Source organism: Camelina sativa, chromosome 3 (genome assembly GCF_000633955.1).
Source record: "Camelina sativa cultivar DH55 chromosome 3, Cs, whole genome shotgun sequence".
Lineage (NCBI taxonomy): Eukaryota > Viridiplantae > Streptophyta > Magnoliopsida > Brassicales > Brassicaceae > Camelina > Camelina sativa.
This window is the reverse complement of record NC_025687.1, coordinates 6,943,724-6,960,688: the sequence shown is the minus strand read 5'-3', so window position 1 is coordinate 6,960,688 and position 16,965 is coordinate 6,943,724. Positions and strand designations below refer to the sequence as shown.

General features: G+C 40.8%; 6 protein-coding genes across 12 annotated transcripts in view; 3 read left to right on the top strand and 3 right to left on the bottom strand.

The window, feature by feature from the left end:
- LOC104774021 (protein TSS-like) overlaps window positions 1-2,174 on the top strand; it is a 9,839-nt gene extending 7,665 nt beyond the window's left edge. Inside the window, exons 20-22 of one of the 2 annotated variants that reach the window (XM_010498693.2) lie at window positions 209-290; window positions 603-1,164; window positions 1,235-1,653. In XM_010498693.2, the coding sequence (XP_010496995.1) occupies window positions 209-290; window positions 603-1,164; window positions 1,235-1,281 (691 nt within the window). In that variant the 3' untranslated portion in view covers window positions 1,282-1,653. Of the gene's footprint in view, window positions 1-208; window positions 291-602 lie in introns of both variants that reach the window. The other variant, XM_010498692.1, reaches the window with a different exon arrangement.
- On the bottom strand, window positions 2,532-6,887 carry LOC104774011. Of its 3 annotated transcripts, none has more exons than XM_010498685.2 (11): window positions 6,765-6,887; window positions 6,162-6,594; window positions 5,725-5,824; window positions 5,370-5,581; window positions 4,584-5,290; window positions 4,319-4,421; window positions 3,895-4,002; window positions 3,660-3,712; window positions 3,282-3,339; window positions 2,914-3,058; window positions 2,532-2,823 (listed from the first exon to the last, which is right to left on the bottom strand). In XM_010498685.2, exons 2-10 carry the CDS (start codon window positions 6,575-6,577, stop codon window positions 3,031-3,033), a joined length of 1,785 nt encoding a protein of 594 aa, XP_010496987.1. In that variant the 5' UTR covers window positions 6,578-6,594; window positions 6,765-6,887; the 3' UTR covers window positions 2,532-2,823; window positions 2,914-3,030. The 3 variants fall into 3 exon arrangements, with proteins under 3 accessions (XP_010496987.1, XP_010496980.1, XP_019099010.1); XM_010498678.2 differs by having other exon boundaries at window positions 3,660-3,715; window positions 6,765-6,886; XM_019243465.1 differs by having other exon boundaries at window positions 3,660-3,715; window positions 5,370-5,578; window positions 6,765-6,886.
- On the bottom strand, window positions 8,305-9,416 carry LOC104774004. Its single transcript, XM_010498675.2, has one exon. The coding sequence runs from the start codon at window positions 9,220-9,222 to the stop codon at window positions 8,689-8,691; it is 534 nt and encodes a 177-aa protein (XP_010496977.1). The 5' UTR covers window positions 9,223-9,416; the 3' UTR covers window positions 8,305-8,688.
- Window positions 9,607-10,397, top strand: LOC104773977 (60S ribosomal protein L37-1-like). Its single transcript, XM_010498649.1, has 4 exons — window positions 9,607-9,715; window positions 9,789-9,924; window positions 10,022-10,123; window positions 10,211-10,397. Exons 1-4 carry the CDS (start codon window positions 9,713-9,715, stop codon window positions 10,255-10,257), a joined length of 288 nt encoding a protein of 95 aa, XP_010496951.1. The 5' UTR covers window positions 9,607-9,712; the 3' UTR covers window positions 10,258-10,397.
- LOC104773985 lies at window positions 10,399-15,696 on the bottom strand. Of its 4 annotated transcripts, XM_010498658.2 has the most exons (15): window positions 15,204-15,696; window positions 14,681-15,074; window positions 14,415-14,592; window positions 14,178-14,317; window positions 13,067-14,102; window positions 12,863-12,963; window positions 12,643-12,787; window positions 12,135-12,203; window positions 12,014-12,059; window positions 11,646-11,935; window positions 11,416-11,495; window positions 11,186-11,321; window positions 10,887-11,013; window positions 10,719-10,801; window positions 10,399-10,639 (listed from the first exon to the last, which is right to left on the bottom strand). In XM_010498658.2, the coding sequence occupies exons 1-15, from the start codon at window positions 15,310-15,312 to the stop codon at window positions 10,502-10,504; spliced, it is 3,072 nt and encodes a 1,023-aa protein (XP_010496960.1). In that variant the 5' UTR covers window positions 15,313-15,696; the 3' UTR covers window positions 10,399-10,501. The 4 variants fall into 4 exon arrangements, 2 of the variants coding, with proteins under 2 accessions (XP_010496960.1, XP_010496969.1); XR_765228.2 differs by lacking the exons at window positions 10,399-10,639; window positions 10,719-10,801; window positions 10,887-11,013; window positions 11,186-11,321 and having other exon boundaries at window positions 11,646-11,922; XM_010498667.2 differs by lacking the exons at window positions 10,399-10,639; window positions 10,719-10,801; window positions 10,887-11,013; window positions 11,186-11,321; window positions 11,416-11,495 and having other exon boundaries at window positions 11,872-11,948.
- LOC104773972 lies at window positions 15,846-16,612 on the top strand. The gene has a single exon (XM_010498646.2). The coding sequence runs from the start codon at window positions 15,917-15,919 to the stop codon at window positions 16,382-16,384; it is 468 nt and encodes a 155-aa protein (XP_010496948.1). The 5' UTR covers window positions 15,846-15,916; the 3' UTR covers window positions 16,385-16,612.

Genomic DNA, 16,965 nt, shown 5'->3' with positions numbered 1-16,965 from the left:
ATTTATCTCTCACAGGATGCTGCTGCATGGCTTGAATATTTTGAATCAAGAGCCATAGAGCAGCAGGAAGCAGCCCGAAATGGAGTCCCAAAGCCTGATGCTTCCATCGCGAGCAAAGGCCACCTTAGGTACTAAAATGGAATCTCCCAGAACACATAAAGGATATGGTAATTATTTCATTGGCACCAAAGTCCGACATTTGTTGCAGTGTATCAGATCTCGTGGACTATATAAGTTCTGATCCCGATACTAAAGGAAGTGTTGCTCACAGGAAACAGCGGCGCGCCAGGGTAATCACTTAGGTCACCCATTTTGGATTTTGTTCTGTTCATTAGGTCACTCATTTTGGGTTTTGTTGAGTATACAGTAACCTGGTTAAATACCCGTCAATTGTGTAGTACTCTGGTTGTAAAGTTTGAACTCAAACAATGCTGGTTGGTTTTCTAGATGTATGTCTAAATGGAATATTGATCTAAAGGCATGCCATGCGCTAGAAGTTAATGGAAAAAAAACATGTGAGATATTGAAACAAAAAGAATGAATGGATATATAGCTCTAGGTTTTCCTGTCAAAGGTTTGTGACATTACTTTTGTTTCAACAGGTATCACAAGCCAATGATAGTGTTGCATCAGCTGATGATGCCACCCATAAAGTTGCTCCACAGAATGGCATCGCTAAACGGAATGATGTCATAGAAGCGAATGTCATTGAGAATAGGACCGAAGAAAAAGATCCTGATGCAGTTGTTGATGAGATCAAAATAGGTGATATCGTAGTTCACAGACTAAATGTAGACAGCCGAATTGTGGAAGAGTCAACTTTAGATGAGGGCTGGCAAGAGGCATACTCAAAGGGGAGATCTGGAAATGGTGCGAGAAGGAAAAGGCAGCCTGATCTTATGAAAAAGAGAATGTCGTTTAATAGAAATCTCACTGGGAAACAGGATGTTCAGCAACAGAACTCATCTTCTCGGTTGCAGAAAACAACTGTGAGACCCTCCCTCTCTAAGCCATCATCCCATAGGGCTCTTAAGAACACAGAGAAAGATGTCAGTAAAAATACAACTAAACCACAGTCAAAGGCTTCTGGTTCTGCTGCTGCGACCAGTATTACTTTGGCTTCAAAGTCTCTCTCATACAAAGATGTTGCTGTGGCACCACCAGGTACAGTTCTGAAGCCAATGTTAGAAAAAGTAGAATTGCCTTTGGAGAGCACTGAAACTCAGATGTACAGGATTTCAAGTTCGTCAGCTGAAGCAGAAAGCAAATCTGACACTGTAATGTTGGATTTGCCAATCGAAGGAGCAGAGCTTCCCTGTGAAAAGCAGGAATCACAAGAAAGTGGTGAGTCAGTGGAAAATTTAACGTCAGAGTCTGAAGGGGATCTGGGGTCCTGTGAGGGGCAAAAGGCTTCTGATATAAGCAGGAAAAAGCTATCAGCCTCCGCAGAGCCTTACAATCCTGGAGGTTTCTTGGTTATTGATCTGCAAAGCTTAGCAGCAACAACAGGCAAGTACCCGATTCTGGTTGCAGACCCTATTTCCTGGGCTGGAGTTTCATGTGGGATTCACTCACCACCATATTACAGTGTTAATCACTTAAATGGAGTTGGGATGCCAAGAAGCATGAATCCAGATGCACCAGAGTTTGTTCCGAGGAGATCCGTGCAGAATAGCTCTCAACATGCAGGTGGAGATGCAAGTGTATCTGTTGACCCCAGCAGTGGCCTAAAAGCCGAGTCAGGAGATCCCTCAAGGGATAGTGCTGTAACTGAGATAGTTTATAGTAGAGAAGAGGAGAGTGGAGCAAACGCAAATGAGATAAATGGAGATGAAGGGTTTGTGATTGTGGCAAAGAAGAGGAGGAAGAACAAGTTTCGACTTACAAACGATGCGGCTGGGTTGTACCATCAACTGCCGTCAGTTTGTGCATGATCTGATAAGTGGGTTTGATCAGGTTAACAAAATAAAGCTTCTTGCGAAGCAGAGTATCTTCTTAACTCATTTTCTTCTTGGGATTAGCTAGTTGGCTGCTTTTATTCGTATGGTGCACTCTCGATGTAGCTTGGCCCGTTGTGTTGTAAATTTTCGTAGCTATTTTTTGTTTTGTTTCTGAGTTCGTGGCCTGTTCGTTGAATCACATTTGAGTATTTACATAGCAAAAAGTTCCTATAATGTGGAGTCTGAATCTGGTAGGGGACGCACTAAAGCTGTCCAAACTGTGCTCGGTTCGAATTCAAATCCTTTAGTGACTCAGCTGTTTAGAACCGTAAACCTTAAGGACCATTCAGAGGTTTTGATTTGGCTCGATCTCCTAACGGCTGAACAATCGTAATATGAGTAGTACACATGTTCAGCATTCATATTGATTCGGCACATGTTCAGCATTCAAATTGATTCAGCGCATGTTGAGCATTCATATTGATTCAGCATCTAAGCAAACAGCATTCAAATTGGTCCAGATTTATAAGTTTCCAAAATTCTGAAGCAAAGCTACTATTGTAATTGTCGCAAGATTTATGCAAACTCTTATGGATGAAAAAACGTCAAATACCATCGCAACGTATATTTACATGTTGAAATAGAGTAGTATTTTAGATTTAGATTCTTGGAAAGAAAAAAAAAGTCACACCAAACAGGCTGGCCAAGGGTTAGGACAACTACTTTCCTGAAAACAGCGTAAAACCAAACAAGCAGATGACCGAAAATACGAAACACACAAATACATAGATGCCCATAGCTTTTATATGAACCACCACGTTCCTTCTCCATTCTATTTGCTAGTAGTAGTCGTAGTATTGTTTTAAAATCTTCCCTCATAAAACTGCAACAACAAGAAGCACAATCCAACATCCACTTCCTATTAACTCTGTTACTATCCACCGTAATTAAAATACAGTTTTGAATCACTTACCAAAGATTTTTAGGAACAGTTGCTGCCTGAAAGTGCCCTGTAACGAACCTTCGAAAAGCAACATAGCCCTGCGCCAAGGAGTCCCTAAACCCTCTTCTTATATTCTCACAGATGTTATTACTTGCTAAAGCTCATCTCCGAGTACCTGCATATACACCAAGCAGATATTCTTTCTCATGATCATATTCCACAAAACTTGCTCTATAAGATTTTTTTATAAGATATTCACGACCTTAGGTCAATGAATGCAGTTACTGAAAGTCAAATCCGTAGACATAATGCATCATGGTTTCTAGTCTTAAACGAGTCTTAATCAACCAATGATCAATTTACAATAGTAGGTTTTGAGGTCAACTTCAAGAACTCACCTACGAGGCTGCTTGCTTGGATTGTTGCTTTGCTGTCGTGACCCACTCTCTGTGACCTCTACATAGAAGAAGGAAAGTAGCTTAAAGCTAAAAGAATTTTGTGATCTTAATAGAACATACAATTTTCATAAGTCGTGCATGGTAAAACAACATTCATCATATATATTTTATCTGTACTAGTTATCCATCACACCCAACCACAAGATCTTCCATTATGATTTTTTTCTTCTAAGACAAAAGAAAAGGTCCACTCTCTTTGCCATTTTCCTTATAAAATCCAATAAATGTAAATATATCCCCTAACAAGCGTAACACAAACACCTCATGCATAACCATTAGAATTATAACATATTGAGCCAGTATTGAAATATGACTAACCAGGCGTCTCCATGGGATTCTCCAGGTCAATAAGGTTATTTGTACTATTCTCTCTGCTGCAAAATGAAATAAGCAAGCAAAAATACATCCTTTGCAAATATAAATAGATAATGTGCCAAGCATTTGAAGGAGGATTTTCGTTATTTGAAGCTCTACATAGTATTCACATTACATAGTATTCACATTGTTTTGCATTATTAGAATCATAGAGAACAAAGAAAAATAATCTCCAAACCTGGAGGATCCTAACGAGGAAGATAACGCTAGCTTGTGTGCTTGGTTAGCCACATATGGTGGACTGAATGAAGCCCCTAAAGCTCCTGGACCGTTCAAAATGGGCATCCTGCCAATCATATAAACAAATCTCAGCAGAGCAAAATCAGGAACTAGAAAGATGGAAGAGCCTCGAGCATACAAATAGCACGCTATCCCAAATCAAAGTAACCATCCTAATGATAGTACGCTTTCACAGGTTTTTTTTTCTCCAGAATGTAGACCCACACTATGTTAATTAAGTGGGACAGCATATGAAATCACGAAAAACAAGAAAACCCAGCTAACAATAGTCACGATCTATAATTCTTTGAAATGCTTACAACCAAGAACTTCTGAAACTAACATCCAAAAAGTTTATCGAGAAGGGGGAGGAGTAAGCATACCATGTCATCTCCGGCTTTCTAACACCATCTTCAGACTGGACGAATCCTGGATAAGCCATTCCAAAAGCCGGAACTCCACCATGCTGACCACCAAACTGCATAACTGCATTTGCATTTGAATTTGATCATCAAATATAATGTAATAATTTAGGAAATATTAGCAAGCAGATTATTCCCAAGTTGGTAGGGCAAGACTCTGAAAAAAGTATTCATGGAAAACCAGGGCAAGTGGCTCAGGAGAAAAAGTGTCATGCAAAAAACTTACAAGGCAGGAAAGTAGGGAAGGTAGAATTGTCAGCAGATGGCAGGCTTTCTGCTCGCCCCATCATTTGAGATCCATTATACATAAACGAGCCACTTCCACCACTAGGCCGGAGAGTCCCTTTTCCCTTGCCACTCGATGCACCTGTTTCCGACGCAGATTCTATTTCACCATGGGGAAATTGATTTCTTAATGAGCTAGTTCTCTGTGGAGAGGAAGACAAAGATCTGATAACAGCAGAATCCTGAACAAAACCCTGACCGGAAGGTTTAATATAGCTTTGGCCAGTGCCTTTTGAATCTCCATTCAGTTGCAATGGTGATGAATATCTGTCACCTTGACTATGAGCTTTCGGGTAAAACACTTTTTCAGTAACAGGTGCCCCTCTACCTTGACCCGTGGACTGAGAAGCCTTGGCAGTCCAAACTGGTGAAAAAGCAGCTTTTGTATTCCTATACTTCTTCCCAGAAGGTCCGGCACTTTCATTCATGTGAAGTCCTTCCATACCAACTTGTATACCATGTACCAAGTTACCGGAGGGCACTGAAGGATAAAATGGAGGAGAAGCGGAACTTAAACTTGAAACAGCTACATTCTTTCTGGCATTTGCACCTTCATTCCCGGTTTTAGCAGGGGCAGTTGGTGAACGTCTTGAATCAAGGTTGGACAGTTTCTCATGGGAGTTTTGTGACCCATTAGAATTTCGAAACCTAAAAGACAAAACACAAGTACATTATAATAGAGATAAAACCTTCACTCAACTACAGAAAACAAAATATAAGAACTCACTGTTTGCTTTGCTCGGAATGTGCTTGATTTCCCTTCGTCAGGGGAGTCTCAAATTTTCTGGCACCTCTCCCTTGTGTGACAGCTTTAGGAAGATATATTTGCTGTCCGTTACTGGTTGATGCGTTAGAACTGCTCCCTCTAGCGTTTCCACGCTCTTGTCCCCTGCCCCGACCCCGACCTCGACCTCTGAATCGGCCTCTAGAAGTCCTCTGCTGAAAATACATTGTGCAATCAGTCAACTATACAATTAAGAACGTAAAACGAACAAGTAAATAAAACAAAAGCAAATATCTGTGACATATACATGCTATATACATAAAGAGATAGAGGGATCTAAAATAGTTAGAAACTCTACATCATAATTTTTATCCCGAGTATTCATCTCTTCAAATTTGTCATGTCCCCATTTTCTTTCCTCTCCAGATTCCCACGGTCTCCTTCCACCACGAGTTCGCCTAAGAAAGCAAAATAAGGATTATATCAATGAACTGACAGGAAGAGCTAGTTAGTATTCAGAATTTTCTCCCGGTCCCAATAGCATGAACAACGCCAAATCAACCCCAATGCAGCTAATCAATCCCTTCATACTACATGGATTACATGATAATAAGTTGCCTTACGAGGCCACTAAACTCCACCTTTCAGCCTATTATCTCTCTATGAATGCAATTTCATAAGGAAGGTGGTACCCTACTTTACACAAAGCCTACCTCACATAGTAAGACACTGATGGATATATATAGATATGAGAAAGTTGTAAAAAGTAACACACAGTACAAAAGAAGAGTTTACCTGTTTCCACGACCAGACATGTCCTGAAATCTGTTATCATGCATATAAAAAGCTCCACCAGTGGGCACAGCAGCATGTTGCTTCTCCTTTTCTTCATCCTCATCCCCAACCAAATCACCAGCCTCCTTCACCACACTACTCCTCTTGTCATTATCAACCGCAACACCTTCCCCCTCCTCCTCCTCCTCATCTAAACTATCCTCCCCATCTTCTTCATTATCATACTTCACAGCACCAATCTGTTCATCAGATAGGTCGGAATCAATCTCAGCCCTCTGATTATGAACAACATCTCTATCATCATCAGCAACATCACTATCGTCATCACTGGCCTCTCTCCTCCTCCTCGCCAATGACCGGTTCAACTCCTCTGGATCACTCTCATACTCCGGTTCTCCTCCTTCAGCTGTCGCCATAAATTATCTCCAGAAATCTGGAAAAAAAAAACAAAAAAAGGAAAGCGAAACTCGTAAATCCAAAACCTAGATAAAGAAATTTCAATAGAATAATCGAAAGAGAAGGAGTCGCTCAAGCGTTCAAAACGAATCGCCGGCGGAAAAAGAAAAAAAAAAGCCTAAGTAGAGGAGAGGTCTCTTCGCTTACCTAAACCCTATCTGAGCTCAAGAGGCGTTCGTTCTTCAGCGATTTTGGGGGTTGCCAGTGAATCGAATGGAGCAGGCCCTTTTTTCTTTTTTTAACTGTTAAATAGAGGAAGAGATAGAGAGGTCAAAATAGGATAAATCTATTTTGTTATTTCGTTTGCGCATTAAAAAAAATTATAATATTAACGACTGTGACCTAAGGTTGACCAGGAAAGGTAACGGGCCTAGAAGGGAATTTGTGGGCCTTTTAACGGGCCAATATCTTTCTCAGCCCATTAAATGGGTTGCGTAGTTATTACGAACTCATTATAAATATACCGTAGTGGGGATTGAAGATTCGATATCATCGTCTGCAACTCTCAGCTTCCTTTTCCCCAATTCTGAGCTCAATATCGAACCCTAGCTAAGCTCACCAAACCAGTCATGTCTTCGAAGCAAGGTATGGCCTATTTATAGTATTCATGATTTAGGTTTTTATTTTCTTACGAGTTATGTCTGTGATTCGTTATGATCTGCTTATCTTTTTTCTTGGGGGGGGGGNGCTAATCTTTTTTTTTGGGGGGTTTAAACAGGAGGAAAGGCGAAACCTTTGAAGCAGCCTAAAGCTGATAAGAAGGAATACGACGAGGTAACTCTAAATACTGAACCTTTTTTTTTTTATTATATTGTTTGGCTTTAGACCTCGAATTAGACGACGCTATTGATATCTGGATCTGGTTTTTTATTGTCCAACTAAACTTGAAATGAGACAGAATCATCTTCTCTCTTGCTCCAACTACAGTATTCGTAGATGAATGATTTTAGACCTTTTTATTAAAACTCTAATATTTGGTTGGAATTTTTGTTTGGTGTTAATGCAGACCGACTTAGCTAACATTCAGAAGAAGAAAGATGAGGAAAAGGTTAGTTCCCACTTTGGTTGCTCTGGCTTGTGTTTCCCCTCTTGTTTATTCATATGATGTTTTGTGATTGGATAAATGCATCTAGTTAGACTTCTATGTTTTGGGCTCCTCTCCCCTGTAAATGGAAACCTATAACATACTACTAATCAAAGAGGTTTCTTACACTATTGGGCACCTCTTTATTGACATGGATTTTGTAAGGTTATGCATTAGTATGTGCCACTTTGTCCATTTATCAACTAATCAAACCTGACATTAATTATGACATTCTACCTGGTGACTACAACATGATGAGTCATTTTATTAACTGTTTGTTGGCTTAGGTATTCATTATTGAATTTTTCGATGGTTTGGACTAGGTTTCTTTTTCTTACTCTGATGAAATGGTGACCATGTTAGGATTACTCTTACTTTGTTTTCCACCCAATAGACTCTATAGCCTGTCTCTTTCACATGAAATGGACATACAGTGATCATTTGTTACCGAAAGCTTGACCCATTTTATTTTGAATGAAAATGATAAAACAGGCGCTTAAGGAGCTTAGAGCCAAGGCATCGCAGAAGGGATCCTTTGGAGGTTCTGGACTTAAGAAGAGCGGCAAGAAATGATCCCGTTTTATCCATCAAGTGTGTTTTTTTAATATGCAAATTTATCAAGTTAAAACAGATAATCATAATCGTGTGATGATGTAACTTTTATCATATTCTGAGAAGAATAACTTCGCTACTCTATTACATATGTTTGCTTTCTCCATTTTTCATGAAATGGAATAATGTTATCTATCCTAACATCATAATGAGTACAGTCAAAAACAGAGTTGTATGCTGTCATATATCAAGTTAGAAACTGTATTAGTTGTCATAAGTCATAACTTAAAGGTGAAATAGGGTGAACATATGTTGCATTGATACTTGAGAATAGGAGCATAATAATCTTGACTCTACAAGACGAGGTAGAACCGTAGAAACTATAGGTGACAGGTGAATGTACCAAAGCTGTGTGTATTGCTGATCGAGAGGGACTTAGAGCCTGAAGGAGCCTGCTTTTCTTCTTGAACCATTGATAGTGGCAGAGGTGCGAGGATCAGAGAACTCGTAGTACATGTCTGTGAAGAAATTGTCAACAATGTCAAGGTAGACAGGGCTTCTGATGCTTGAATAGCATCGAAGAGCTTCCCGAACATCCAATGAATGCTCCACGTCTCGTAGATCCACCATGTTGAGATCTTTCATCTTCTGCGCCAGCGCGTCACCTCTTTTCTTTGCATCCCCGAGTGGCTCTGCTGCAACTTTCTTCGGTTTCTTTTTATGTTGGTCGCTGAGACTCTTCTTGAGTGTGGTATCTGCCACAGCCGTGTCACAACAAATAACGGTGTAGGTTCCTTTGGTTTGGGAATCTTCTGGACAGCGGCTACTGCAGGAGAAGGGGCTCAAGAGAGGAGTGTTGTTTGGTAAGTTTTTGTAATCACGGGAACAGATAGTGGACTTGATGCTCCCAAGGGTCTTCCTCAAGAAACGACCAACTCTGTGAATTGATTTTGCTGTAGGCTTCATCATCTTTCTTGCTGCTCAAATTTTGGAGAGGATAACCATATTTATTTCACCTTGTGGAGCATAAAACGAAACCTAACATTCATTCAGTGGCATGTTAGTAGTTGAAGAAGGAAGCTGATATGTCAGACTTTAAGAAGGTGTCATCTTGTTGTTTGTGTTGTCCACTTTTATAGGTAAACAATCGTCATCACATTGATAAGCAGTGTTTCAAATTGGTCCCCTACTTATTTATCATTTGCCAACCACCCACTGCTCATGCATGCCAGTTGACTTAGGCGAATATCAGAACTAGGCCCATAAAGCCCTTTAAAGAGGCCCATCAAGCCCTTTAAAGACGCCCATCAAGCCCTTTAAAGAGGCCCATGTTTTTGGCGGTAACCCGATTAAGATCCATTTTGTATAGGGAAAAAAACCCTAAAAGCACACTACATGGTTGTCTTCTCGGAGCGGCAAAGCTATCTACAGAGCAAAGCTTGATCAATCATCTGCGGCAATGGTAAAATCTGTTGCGCATTTCGTGTTAGCTTATGTTCCACTTCGTGTTATAACCGGTGCTTTGGAAATGGCAGGGTAAGGGAACAGGGAGCTTTGGTAAGAGGAGGAACAAGTCACACACGCTGTGTGTCAGATGTGGTCGCCGTAGTTTCCACATCCAGAAGAGTCGTTGTTCGGCCTGTGCTTATCCAGCTGCTCGCAAGAGGACATGTACGATCTCTATCTCTGTCTCTGTCGTGGAAACTTTGCGGCTACTATTAATTTTGTGAAAGAATACTTGGAATTTATGATGTCATTATGTGGGTAGATAACTGGAGCGTGAAGGCAATTAGAAGAAAGACAACAGGAACTGGTAGGATGAGGTATCTCCGCAATGTCCCTCGCAGGTTCAAGACTGGCTTTAGAGAAGGTAAAGCTTACATTGCACACCTTGTAGCTAGCAATGTTGTGTAATCAAAATCTTGCTCGTTCTGATTGATGGAATTGTGTGGATCAGGTACCCAAGCCACTCCAAGAAACAAGGCTGCAGCTGCTTCTTCCTAGGCATTGTTCTTTTTGCGTTTTGCCGTTTGTTTCTTGTTTCTGATGTAGCTTTTTTCGTTTTGGAAGAGAAACTACTTCGTTTTTTTTCTTTGCTCTTATACTTTATCGTCTAGTATTCTAAATTGAGATCGTTTCATAGACTTTACAACACCGAAATGAATGCGTGCTATTACTTTTTGAAGAATTCTAGCAAAACTCCATGTAATATGGAAGATAAGTTTACAAGGGCAATCCAAAGTATCAATCAGTTTGGTGGTGTATATTGACCAAATAGGTGTTTTTCGTAGTGCAACTGTTTGAAAGCTTGCTCCATTTCCGGAAATGCCGAGAGTAGCAACAACTCCAAAAGGTCAAACGCCAATTGCTTCAAACACACTGATGACTGAAACAAGAAATAAATTTAACAATGAAACCAACACGTCTAAGCATCTGAATATTTCAAGACATTGCGGAATGTTTACCTGAAGGAAGAAGTAGAGATCCTCTGCACATTGTTCATACTCCCTTTGTCCTATAAGACTCACTATTGTCGCTGGGGCTTTTTCTGTGAGTTGAGGGTTAATTCAAACATTTATAATTCAACTACGCTTAGATATCACTGATGAGAAAAAGATCAGATGACTCAATACCAATCATCAGCTCATGAACAAACTTTGCTCTCCTCTCCGCTTCTTCTCGCTGCTCCTCCTCAGAACTGCTGGATTGTTGCTGCCTTTTTGGATGCTTTGTCATGAAAATCCCATCCGGCCATAGTATCTGAGAGAGGTCATACCAAATATCTCTTTTAAATCTAACCATGGATTGAAATATAACCAAGCCAGAGCATCACAAGGATATGTCACTGTCAGGCATACTTTTCCATTATTTAACTGTGACTTTCACCACTACCTCTCACTGTGCAAAAAGGAGTACAAGTGGAGGTTCTCACCTGTTCAACCCGTTGAATTCCAGAAGCTACTACAGTTCCCCGCCGCAGAAGACGGATTTTCTCAAGTACCCAATCGTCTAATGCATCGCCCATCCCAAGCTGAAGTATCTGTTTGGCAACCCAAAAAGCTTTCCGCCTTGTAATATGCAAAAATAGATGATCAGATTTACTCCACTTTCTTGACTCAGAAAGAGAAAAATAGTATGGGTCGGGGTTATAAATTTATGTACCTAATCCACCCACCCTCCTGGAGTTGAAAGACAACATCTACTAAGTCTAGTAGGGGTAATGTTAGCTTTGGAGGAACCCACTGCACGAAAGACAAGTTATTACAAACACACTAATATAGAAATACAAGAAATGTCCTCATGATTTCCCACTTCCCCACAATGCGAAAGATGAATCATCAGAAGAAAAGAACAAAATCATGGCTGATACTAGGTATGGATGTAACATATACCTCGGTGGGCAGACCGACGCTGTCTACATCATCAGCATGTTGAGTTCCCACTTTTTGCCCCCCATTCTCTTTGCTATTTCTCACATCTATATAAGGCGTCTTCATATGATCATTTCCAAGAGTTTTCACTTTTGACTTCACATCATCTACCATTACATTATTCCTTAAATGTTGACCCGGTTTCCCATTCTCTGAACTCGGATTTTCTCCCCAAGGAAGAGAACCAGGTGTTGCGTCAGTCATATTTCCCATATTTGTAGCGACAGTAGATGTCTTACTGACATGTTTAACTGAAAACTTTTACTGATGACAGTAAATTATAGCGAACTAATTAAGATCAAAATCTAATTGTGTTGTTGATTACTCACCTGTTAGCGTCTCAATGATTGAAAAAGAGCTTGAGAACGCATAAGTCTGCACAGCAGCAACAAGTTACATGTCAAATTTTGTAAGCACTAGTGATTTGTGAGTCAGCGGAAGAGAATCTACCTGGGAATCCACACTGAGGAAGTCCCAAACTTCAATCGATCCTGAAATTCGTTGTAGCTGCAAAAGCTTCTGAGCAAAGTAGAGAAAGGATAATTCGCAGATTAAGGAAAACCGGGCAATCACCTCAATGCAAAGTTATCATTCACATTTTAGTTAACATGGAAGAATAGACGGCGTGTGAAAAGCAACTACAAAGGATCAAGCATTAGAACTATCAGCCCTATCGAGAAATTAAAAAATGCTTAACTTCAGTAGATAAAACAGGCCTGACTCTACTTCAGAGTAACAACATTACACAGAAGTAGATGGTGACGTTTCATGCATAAGAACACTCAGTATTAGCTTCTCAAAAATCCAAAGTAACTACCAGAATATGAAAACACAAAAGCTTATTCACAGTTAACCTACTCATCAAAAAACCAAATCCAGAAGAAGAAAAAAATCCATATACATAAGCACCATGTAAAGCATGAACAGAGAGTAGAAAACAAGAGACATGGCATTTGACCTTGATATACTCATCAAGTAGTACACATCGCTCTTGAATAACAGGTATGTCCACGCCTGTTGATAGAAAATGCTTTGGCGGTAAGTGAAGATTGTACTCGGGAAAAACTTTAAGCCGCCGGTGAAGCTCCTCAAAATGTCGAAATCTGAAAGTTCACATAAATAAAAAGTTTAAAAGACAAAGCACCAACATCAAATCCGTAGCAATATCATTCTATCACCTTCTTTTGATCGACCAGCTATGATTACTTTCATCTGTGACTGCAATTGAATACACAGCAAACATCTTAGAACTACCCTTCACAATATTGGCACCCAGAACCTGCAAGAAGAACCTAAAATTATCCATCGTATAATACTACATACGAACATAATTTTCTGCAGATTTATGAATGTTTGGATGCCCAAACGATAAATAATTGTACCTGACATCTCAACTTGGCAAAGGAATCAACCAACAAAGAACTTTTAGGAGCATAGGGAACATCACTTTCTGCCGCTGAAACGTATGATGCAGATGACGTTGCAGACATTCCACTGAATGATCTAGCCAATGAACCATCTTCAGAATCATTGCTATCATCATCGTCTATGACGTGTCCAGAAATTCTGGATCTCTTCCTGCCAGATTGATGTCTCGGTCCTTGCTGATAACGTCCATGACCTTTACTGGTCTTTTTGAAAGAGTGGCCAGCATTTTCAAGTGGATGGTGTATCCGTGAAACACCAAGATTTTTCTTCGTTCGACCATCCCAGACTCGAGTCCCAGGACTGTTTAGACCTGTTACCGTTTCCTCATCTTCGGATGTATAAGAATGACTACTCTTTGTTTGCTCCTCGTCCTCTTCAGCAGAGGAATAACTTGATAAGTGACTCTCAGTATTTACGACTTTACCCTGACTGGAGATTCTTCCATTCGCCGTGTTTTCACTTAAATAACCATCGTTGCTCGATTCCTTGCTAGACCATCTCGGGGGCACGCGCTCAACAACTTTCTCACCTTCCTTTTTTTTATAGTTTCTTCCCTTTGCCCACACGCTTTCCAGATGCTCAGGAGCAAGGTTCGCCGTTTTCCTTTGTGACATCATGTCCAACACGTCACCCCATCCCTCTCCTCCTCTGTGTCCTTGAGGATCTTTACTACCATCACCTATTTTGGACGTTGAGGGGAAGGAGTTCCACGACCGGGAAGATTGGGTGTCCATAGAAAGCAATGGATCTTTCGATAAATCTGTTAAATGCTGTTTATCTGTAGCGCTTTTCCTTTTAGAATTTTTCTGCTGTTCATTTTTCAAATTCACAAGCTCAACACCTGTGACAGAAGGGTCCAAATATCTAGAAAAATGATCAGGAGAAAGATCTGAGAGATCTTCAGATGGAGAAGACTCTTCTGCAGCACTAGATCTGTTACTAGTCTTTATCCTTGACATTACAGCAGCCTCAATCCTCTCATTTATGAACCTGGTACACAAAATCTGTACCATTGAGGCGAGAATAAGAGGAACAGAATGTGGTGTAAAAGAGGTAATAGTTTACCGAGGATTGGCTAGATTTAGGACTGGTCGAATCACACAGCAAGCAAGAAGCTCCCTCAGGGTATAGTGGAAAAAAGCACAGTGCAGATCCTCTGGCCTAAATGTTAGTGAAATGAGACTGTTCATTATATGCTGCAGAACCTGCCAAATAGAGACCATAGTATCACCACCTGATAGCAATAAAGTGGTAAAACATCTAACATAAACATCTGTATAACAGCTCGTCGCAAGAGTAAACCTTATGCTCGGATTCAGGAGAAAACAATGCAGGGTGCAATTTATCGTCTGCGGCCATCACACGTCTTAGTTCTGAGTCGCCGTCTTCAAAACTGAAGCTTCTCTTTTGTTGTCTCTCAATCTTTGCTTGACACTCGCGGAAAAGCTCCACACGACGACATACAATATCAATTAGATCCCTAAATCAATACAAAGAAGGTTTAGTTTCTTGGAAAAACAACCTTAACAGAAACTCAATATAAGACGAAGACACTAAAAAGAACAGACCTTGTCAACAGATCAATAAGATTTACATTTCTAAACCGCCGTGAAATCTCCCCAAGAACATCGTTAATGATAAACACCAGTTCTTCAGGACCTTGTTTATCCGGTGTTATGCGGGAGTACCAGAGATCCAGTACCCATTCAGAAACGAGGTGACGGGTGAAGTGATCAATCGCATCCTCAACAACCTGAGAGTTCACTTTGCTTCTCCAGTCAGACCGTGGAGCTGCTTTAGGGAGGTCAGGTGTTTTATTTAACGTTGGTGCATTGAGAGACGACGGTTTGTTGTTGTAAGCTGCAGCTTTCCGTTTCATTTCAATATCGAATGAGAAATAACGAAGGAGGATGATCAAGCATGAGGCAGCAGGGAGGTTGACCCAAACCGATGAGCTTGTCACTGCAGACGTTTACACAAACGTGAGTATTCATTCATTAGTTGAACACATAAGTAGCTACTGAACCAATACTTGAAAAACTAAAAACTGAAGATACACAAAGATTCATAGTATCGATCAAATAAACTTACGCGACATGAGGTAAGACAGTCCTACGACGCATATCACCACGATTACAATCCGTTTCTTAGCTTCCTCTACCAGGTCCCGAAGAGTCACCACCTGCTTCTGTGTGCTCATAGTTCAATCAAAATCCCTTCTCCTATCTTAATCTCTCAGACGCCTAATTCGCCCCTCCAATGAACACACACGAGAGAACAGACGGATTTTTTCCAGAACCTAATTCCCAGGGAAATTAAAACCCGATCTTCGAAATACGTCGGGATCGATCAAAGATGAGCTGGTTTCGAAACGACGAGTAAGGAAGGAGAGAGACAGAGAGAGAGAGAGCGAATCAATGCCTCTGGGACTACGAATTGATGGAATCGGCCGGTAACGGAGTCTATCCCGGAGACGGTTGTTGATTCCGTACGTATCTCCGGCGAGTGTTCCCGGTAAGATGGTTAAGATCTTTTTAATAATTCTCTCTCTTCGTGGTGGTTTGCATTTCATTTTCATTAATTGTTTACAAATTCGCAACCAAGTCCGTATGCTATCGCTAGGTGTCGAACCTTGGGCTCACCAAACGCTTGGGCTATTTTGTAAATTTGATGTAAACTTGATTGTAATGACATAAATGCCCTCATCACCGCCTTTCCTCTTTCAGCTCGAAAAGGATTAAAAGTTTATCCAAATTAGGGTTCACATCACAATTCAGGAAAGAGAGCTCTGAATCACTGCATCTATGGAGGCTACTAAAGAAAGAGTTGGCTTGCTCAACAAGATCCTCCCGCCGGCACTTGCAGACGCCGGACTCGAAGATTGTGCGCTGCCGCCGGAATCTATACAGGAAGCTTTTCGTAAAGCCGCCAATGCCGTGAAGTCTCGAGCAGCTTCGATTTTCGAGCACGAGGACGAAGGCGGTTGTGTAGCTGATCCGGTTCCGGAAGCTTCTGACACGATCATCGTCGGCGTGGATAATGAAAGGGATACTGGACCGTGTTTAGCCGGTAAGGGAAATGGGAAGTTGGCTGAATCGGAACAGGCCGGAGATTTGGTTGTGGCAGGCGAAGGTGGAGAAGGGAGGAGCTGCGTTGATGCTTTGAAGGATTTAGATGTTGAAGGTATTGAGAGTAGCAGGGAGAAGAAGGATCAGAGTGAAGAAGATGATGAAGAGGAGAAGAAACCGATCTTGGTTGAAGGATTTGTCTGAGAGTCCTCACACTGTCGTAACTTTTCTTCCCCCGTGTATATAAATAAGAAAGCAGTAGACTTTTAGCTTACAAGTCCCGTTACGTTGCCTTGCTGATTCCGTGATGCTTAAAATTCCGACCTTTTGTTTCATAGGCAATGATAGCAAGCTTATGTATCGCCTGTTAAGACACGAAACTTGATGTAATACGATTTAAGAAAGAAAGAGGCGATTCTCTCTTTTGGTTTACTTGATTCTCTTCCGTTTGCATTTCAGTTTTCAAATTCAAAAGGATTGCAGGGAGTCTTGCTAACGTTAGCAGGCACGTCTCTTTCTCTATTTGTTCTTGCAGTTCAAAACTTCAAATCCCAAATTGAATTTGTATAGCTTGTTGTTGGTGACTGTATAGTTTGTTGTTGGTGACTACTTTAGACCTGTTTGAGTCAGTGCTCTGTCTGTCATAGGCATTCACAGAAAAATGAAACCTTTTGTTGCTAGTAGTTTCTGTGTATGGGACCAGCGCCAGCAGAGAGGGGAAAAGAGAATGATTGGCTTCTCTTTTAGTTGACACGTCTGAATATATGTACATCTTTCACTGCATC

Bases quoted from the DNA above. Each gene is read 5' to 3' on its own strand.
- LOC104773985 (XM_010498658.2), bottom strand. From the start codon at position 15,312: ATGAGCACACAGAAGCAGGTGGTGACTCTTCGGGACCTGGTAGAGGAA. The intron at 12,964-13,066 runs GTACAATTATTT...TTCTTCTTGCAG, and splicing joins TTGCCAAGTTGAGATGTCAG to GTTCTGGGTGCCAATATTGT. The intron at 12,060-12,134 runs GTAGATTCTCTT...GCTGCTGTGCAG, and splicing joins TCCTCAGTGTGGATTCCCAG to ACTTATGCGTTCTCAAGCTC.
- LOC104774011 (XM_010498678.2), bottom strand. From the start codon at position 6,577: ATGGCGACAGCTGAAGGAGGAGAACCGGAGTATGAGAGTGATCCAGAG. The intron at 5,825-6,161 runs GTAAACTCTTCT...TTGCTTTCTTAG, and splicing joins ATGTCTGGTCGTGGAAACAG to GCGAACTCGTGGTGGAAGGA. The intron at 3,340-3,659 runs GTTAGTCATATT...TCTTCTATGTAG, and splicing joins GAATCCCATGGAGACGCCTG to AGGTCACAGAGAGTGGGTCA.
- LOC104773977 (XM_010498649.1), top strand. The intron at 9,925-10,021 runs GTACGATCTCTA...TTATGTGGGTAG, and splicing joins AGCTGCTCGCAAGAGGACAT to ATAACTGGAGCGTGAAGGCA. The intron at 10,124-10,210 runs GTAAAGCTTACA...TGTGTGGATCAG, and splicing joins CAAGACTGGCTTTAGAGAAG to GTACCCAAGCCACTCCAAGA.
- LOC104773972 (XM_010498646.2), top strand. From the start codon at position 15,917: ATGGAGGCTACTAAAGAAAGAGTTGGCTTGCTCAACAAGATCCTCCCG.
- LOC104774004 (XM_010498675.2), bottom strand. From the start codon at position 9,222: ATGATGAAGCCTACAGCAAAATCAATTCACAGAGTTGGTCGTTTCTTG.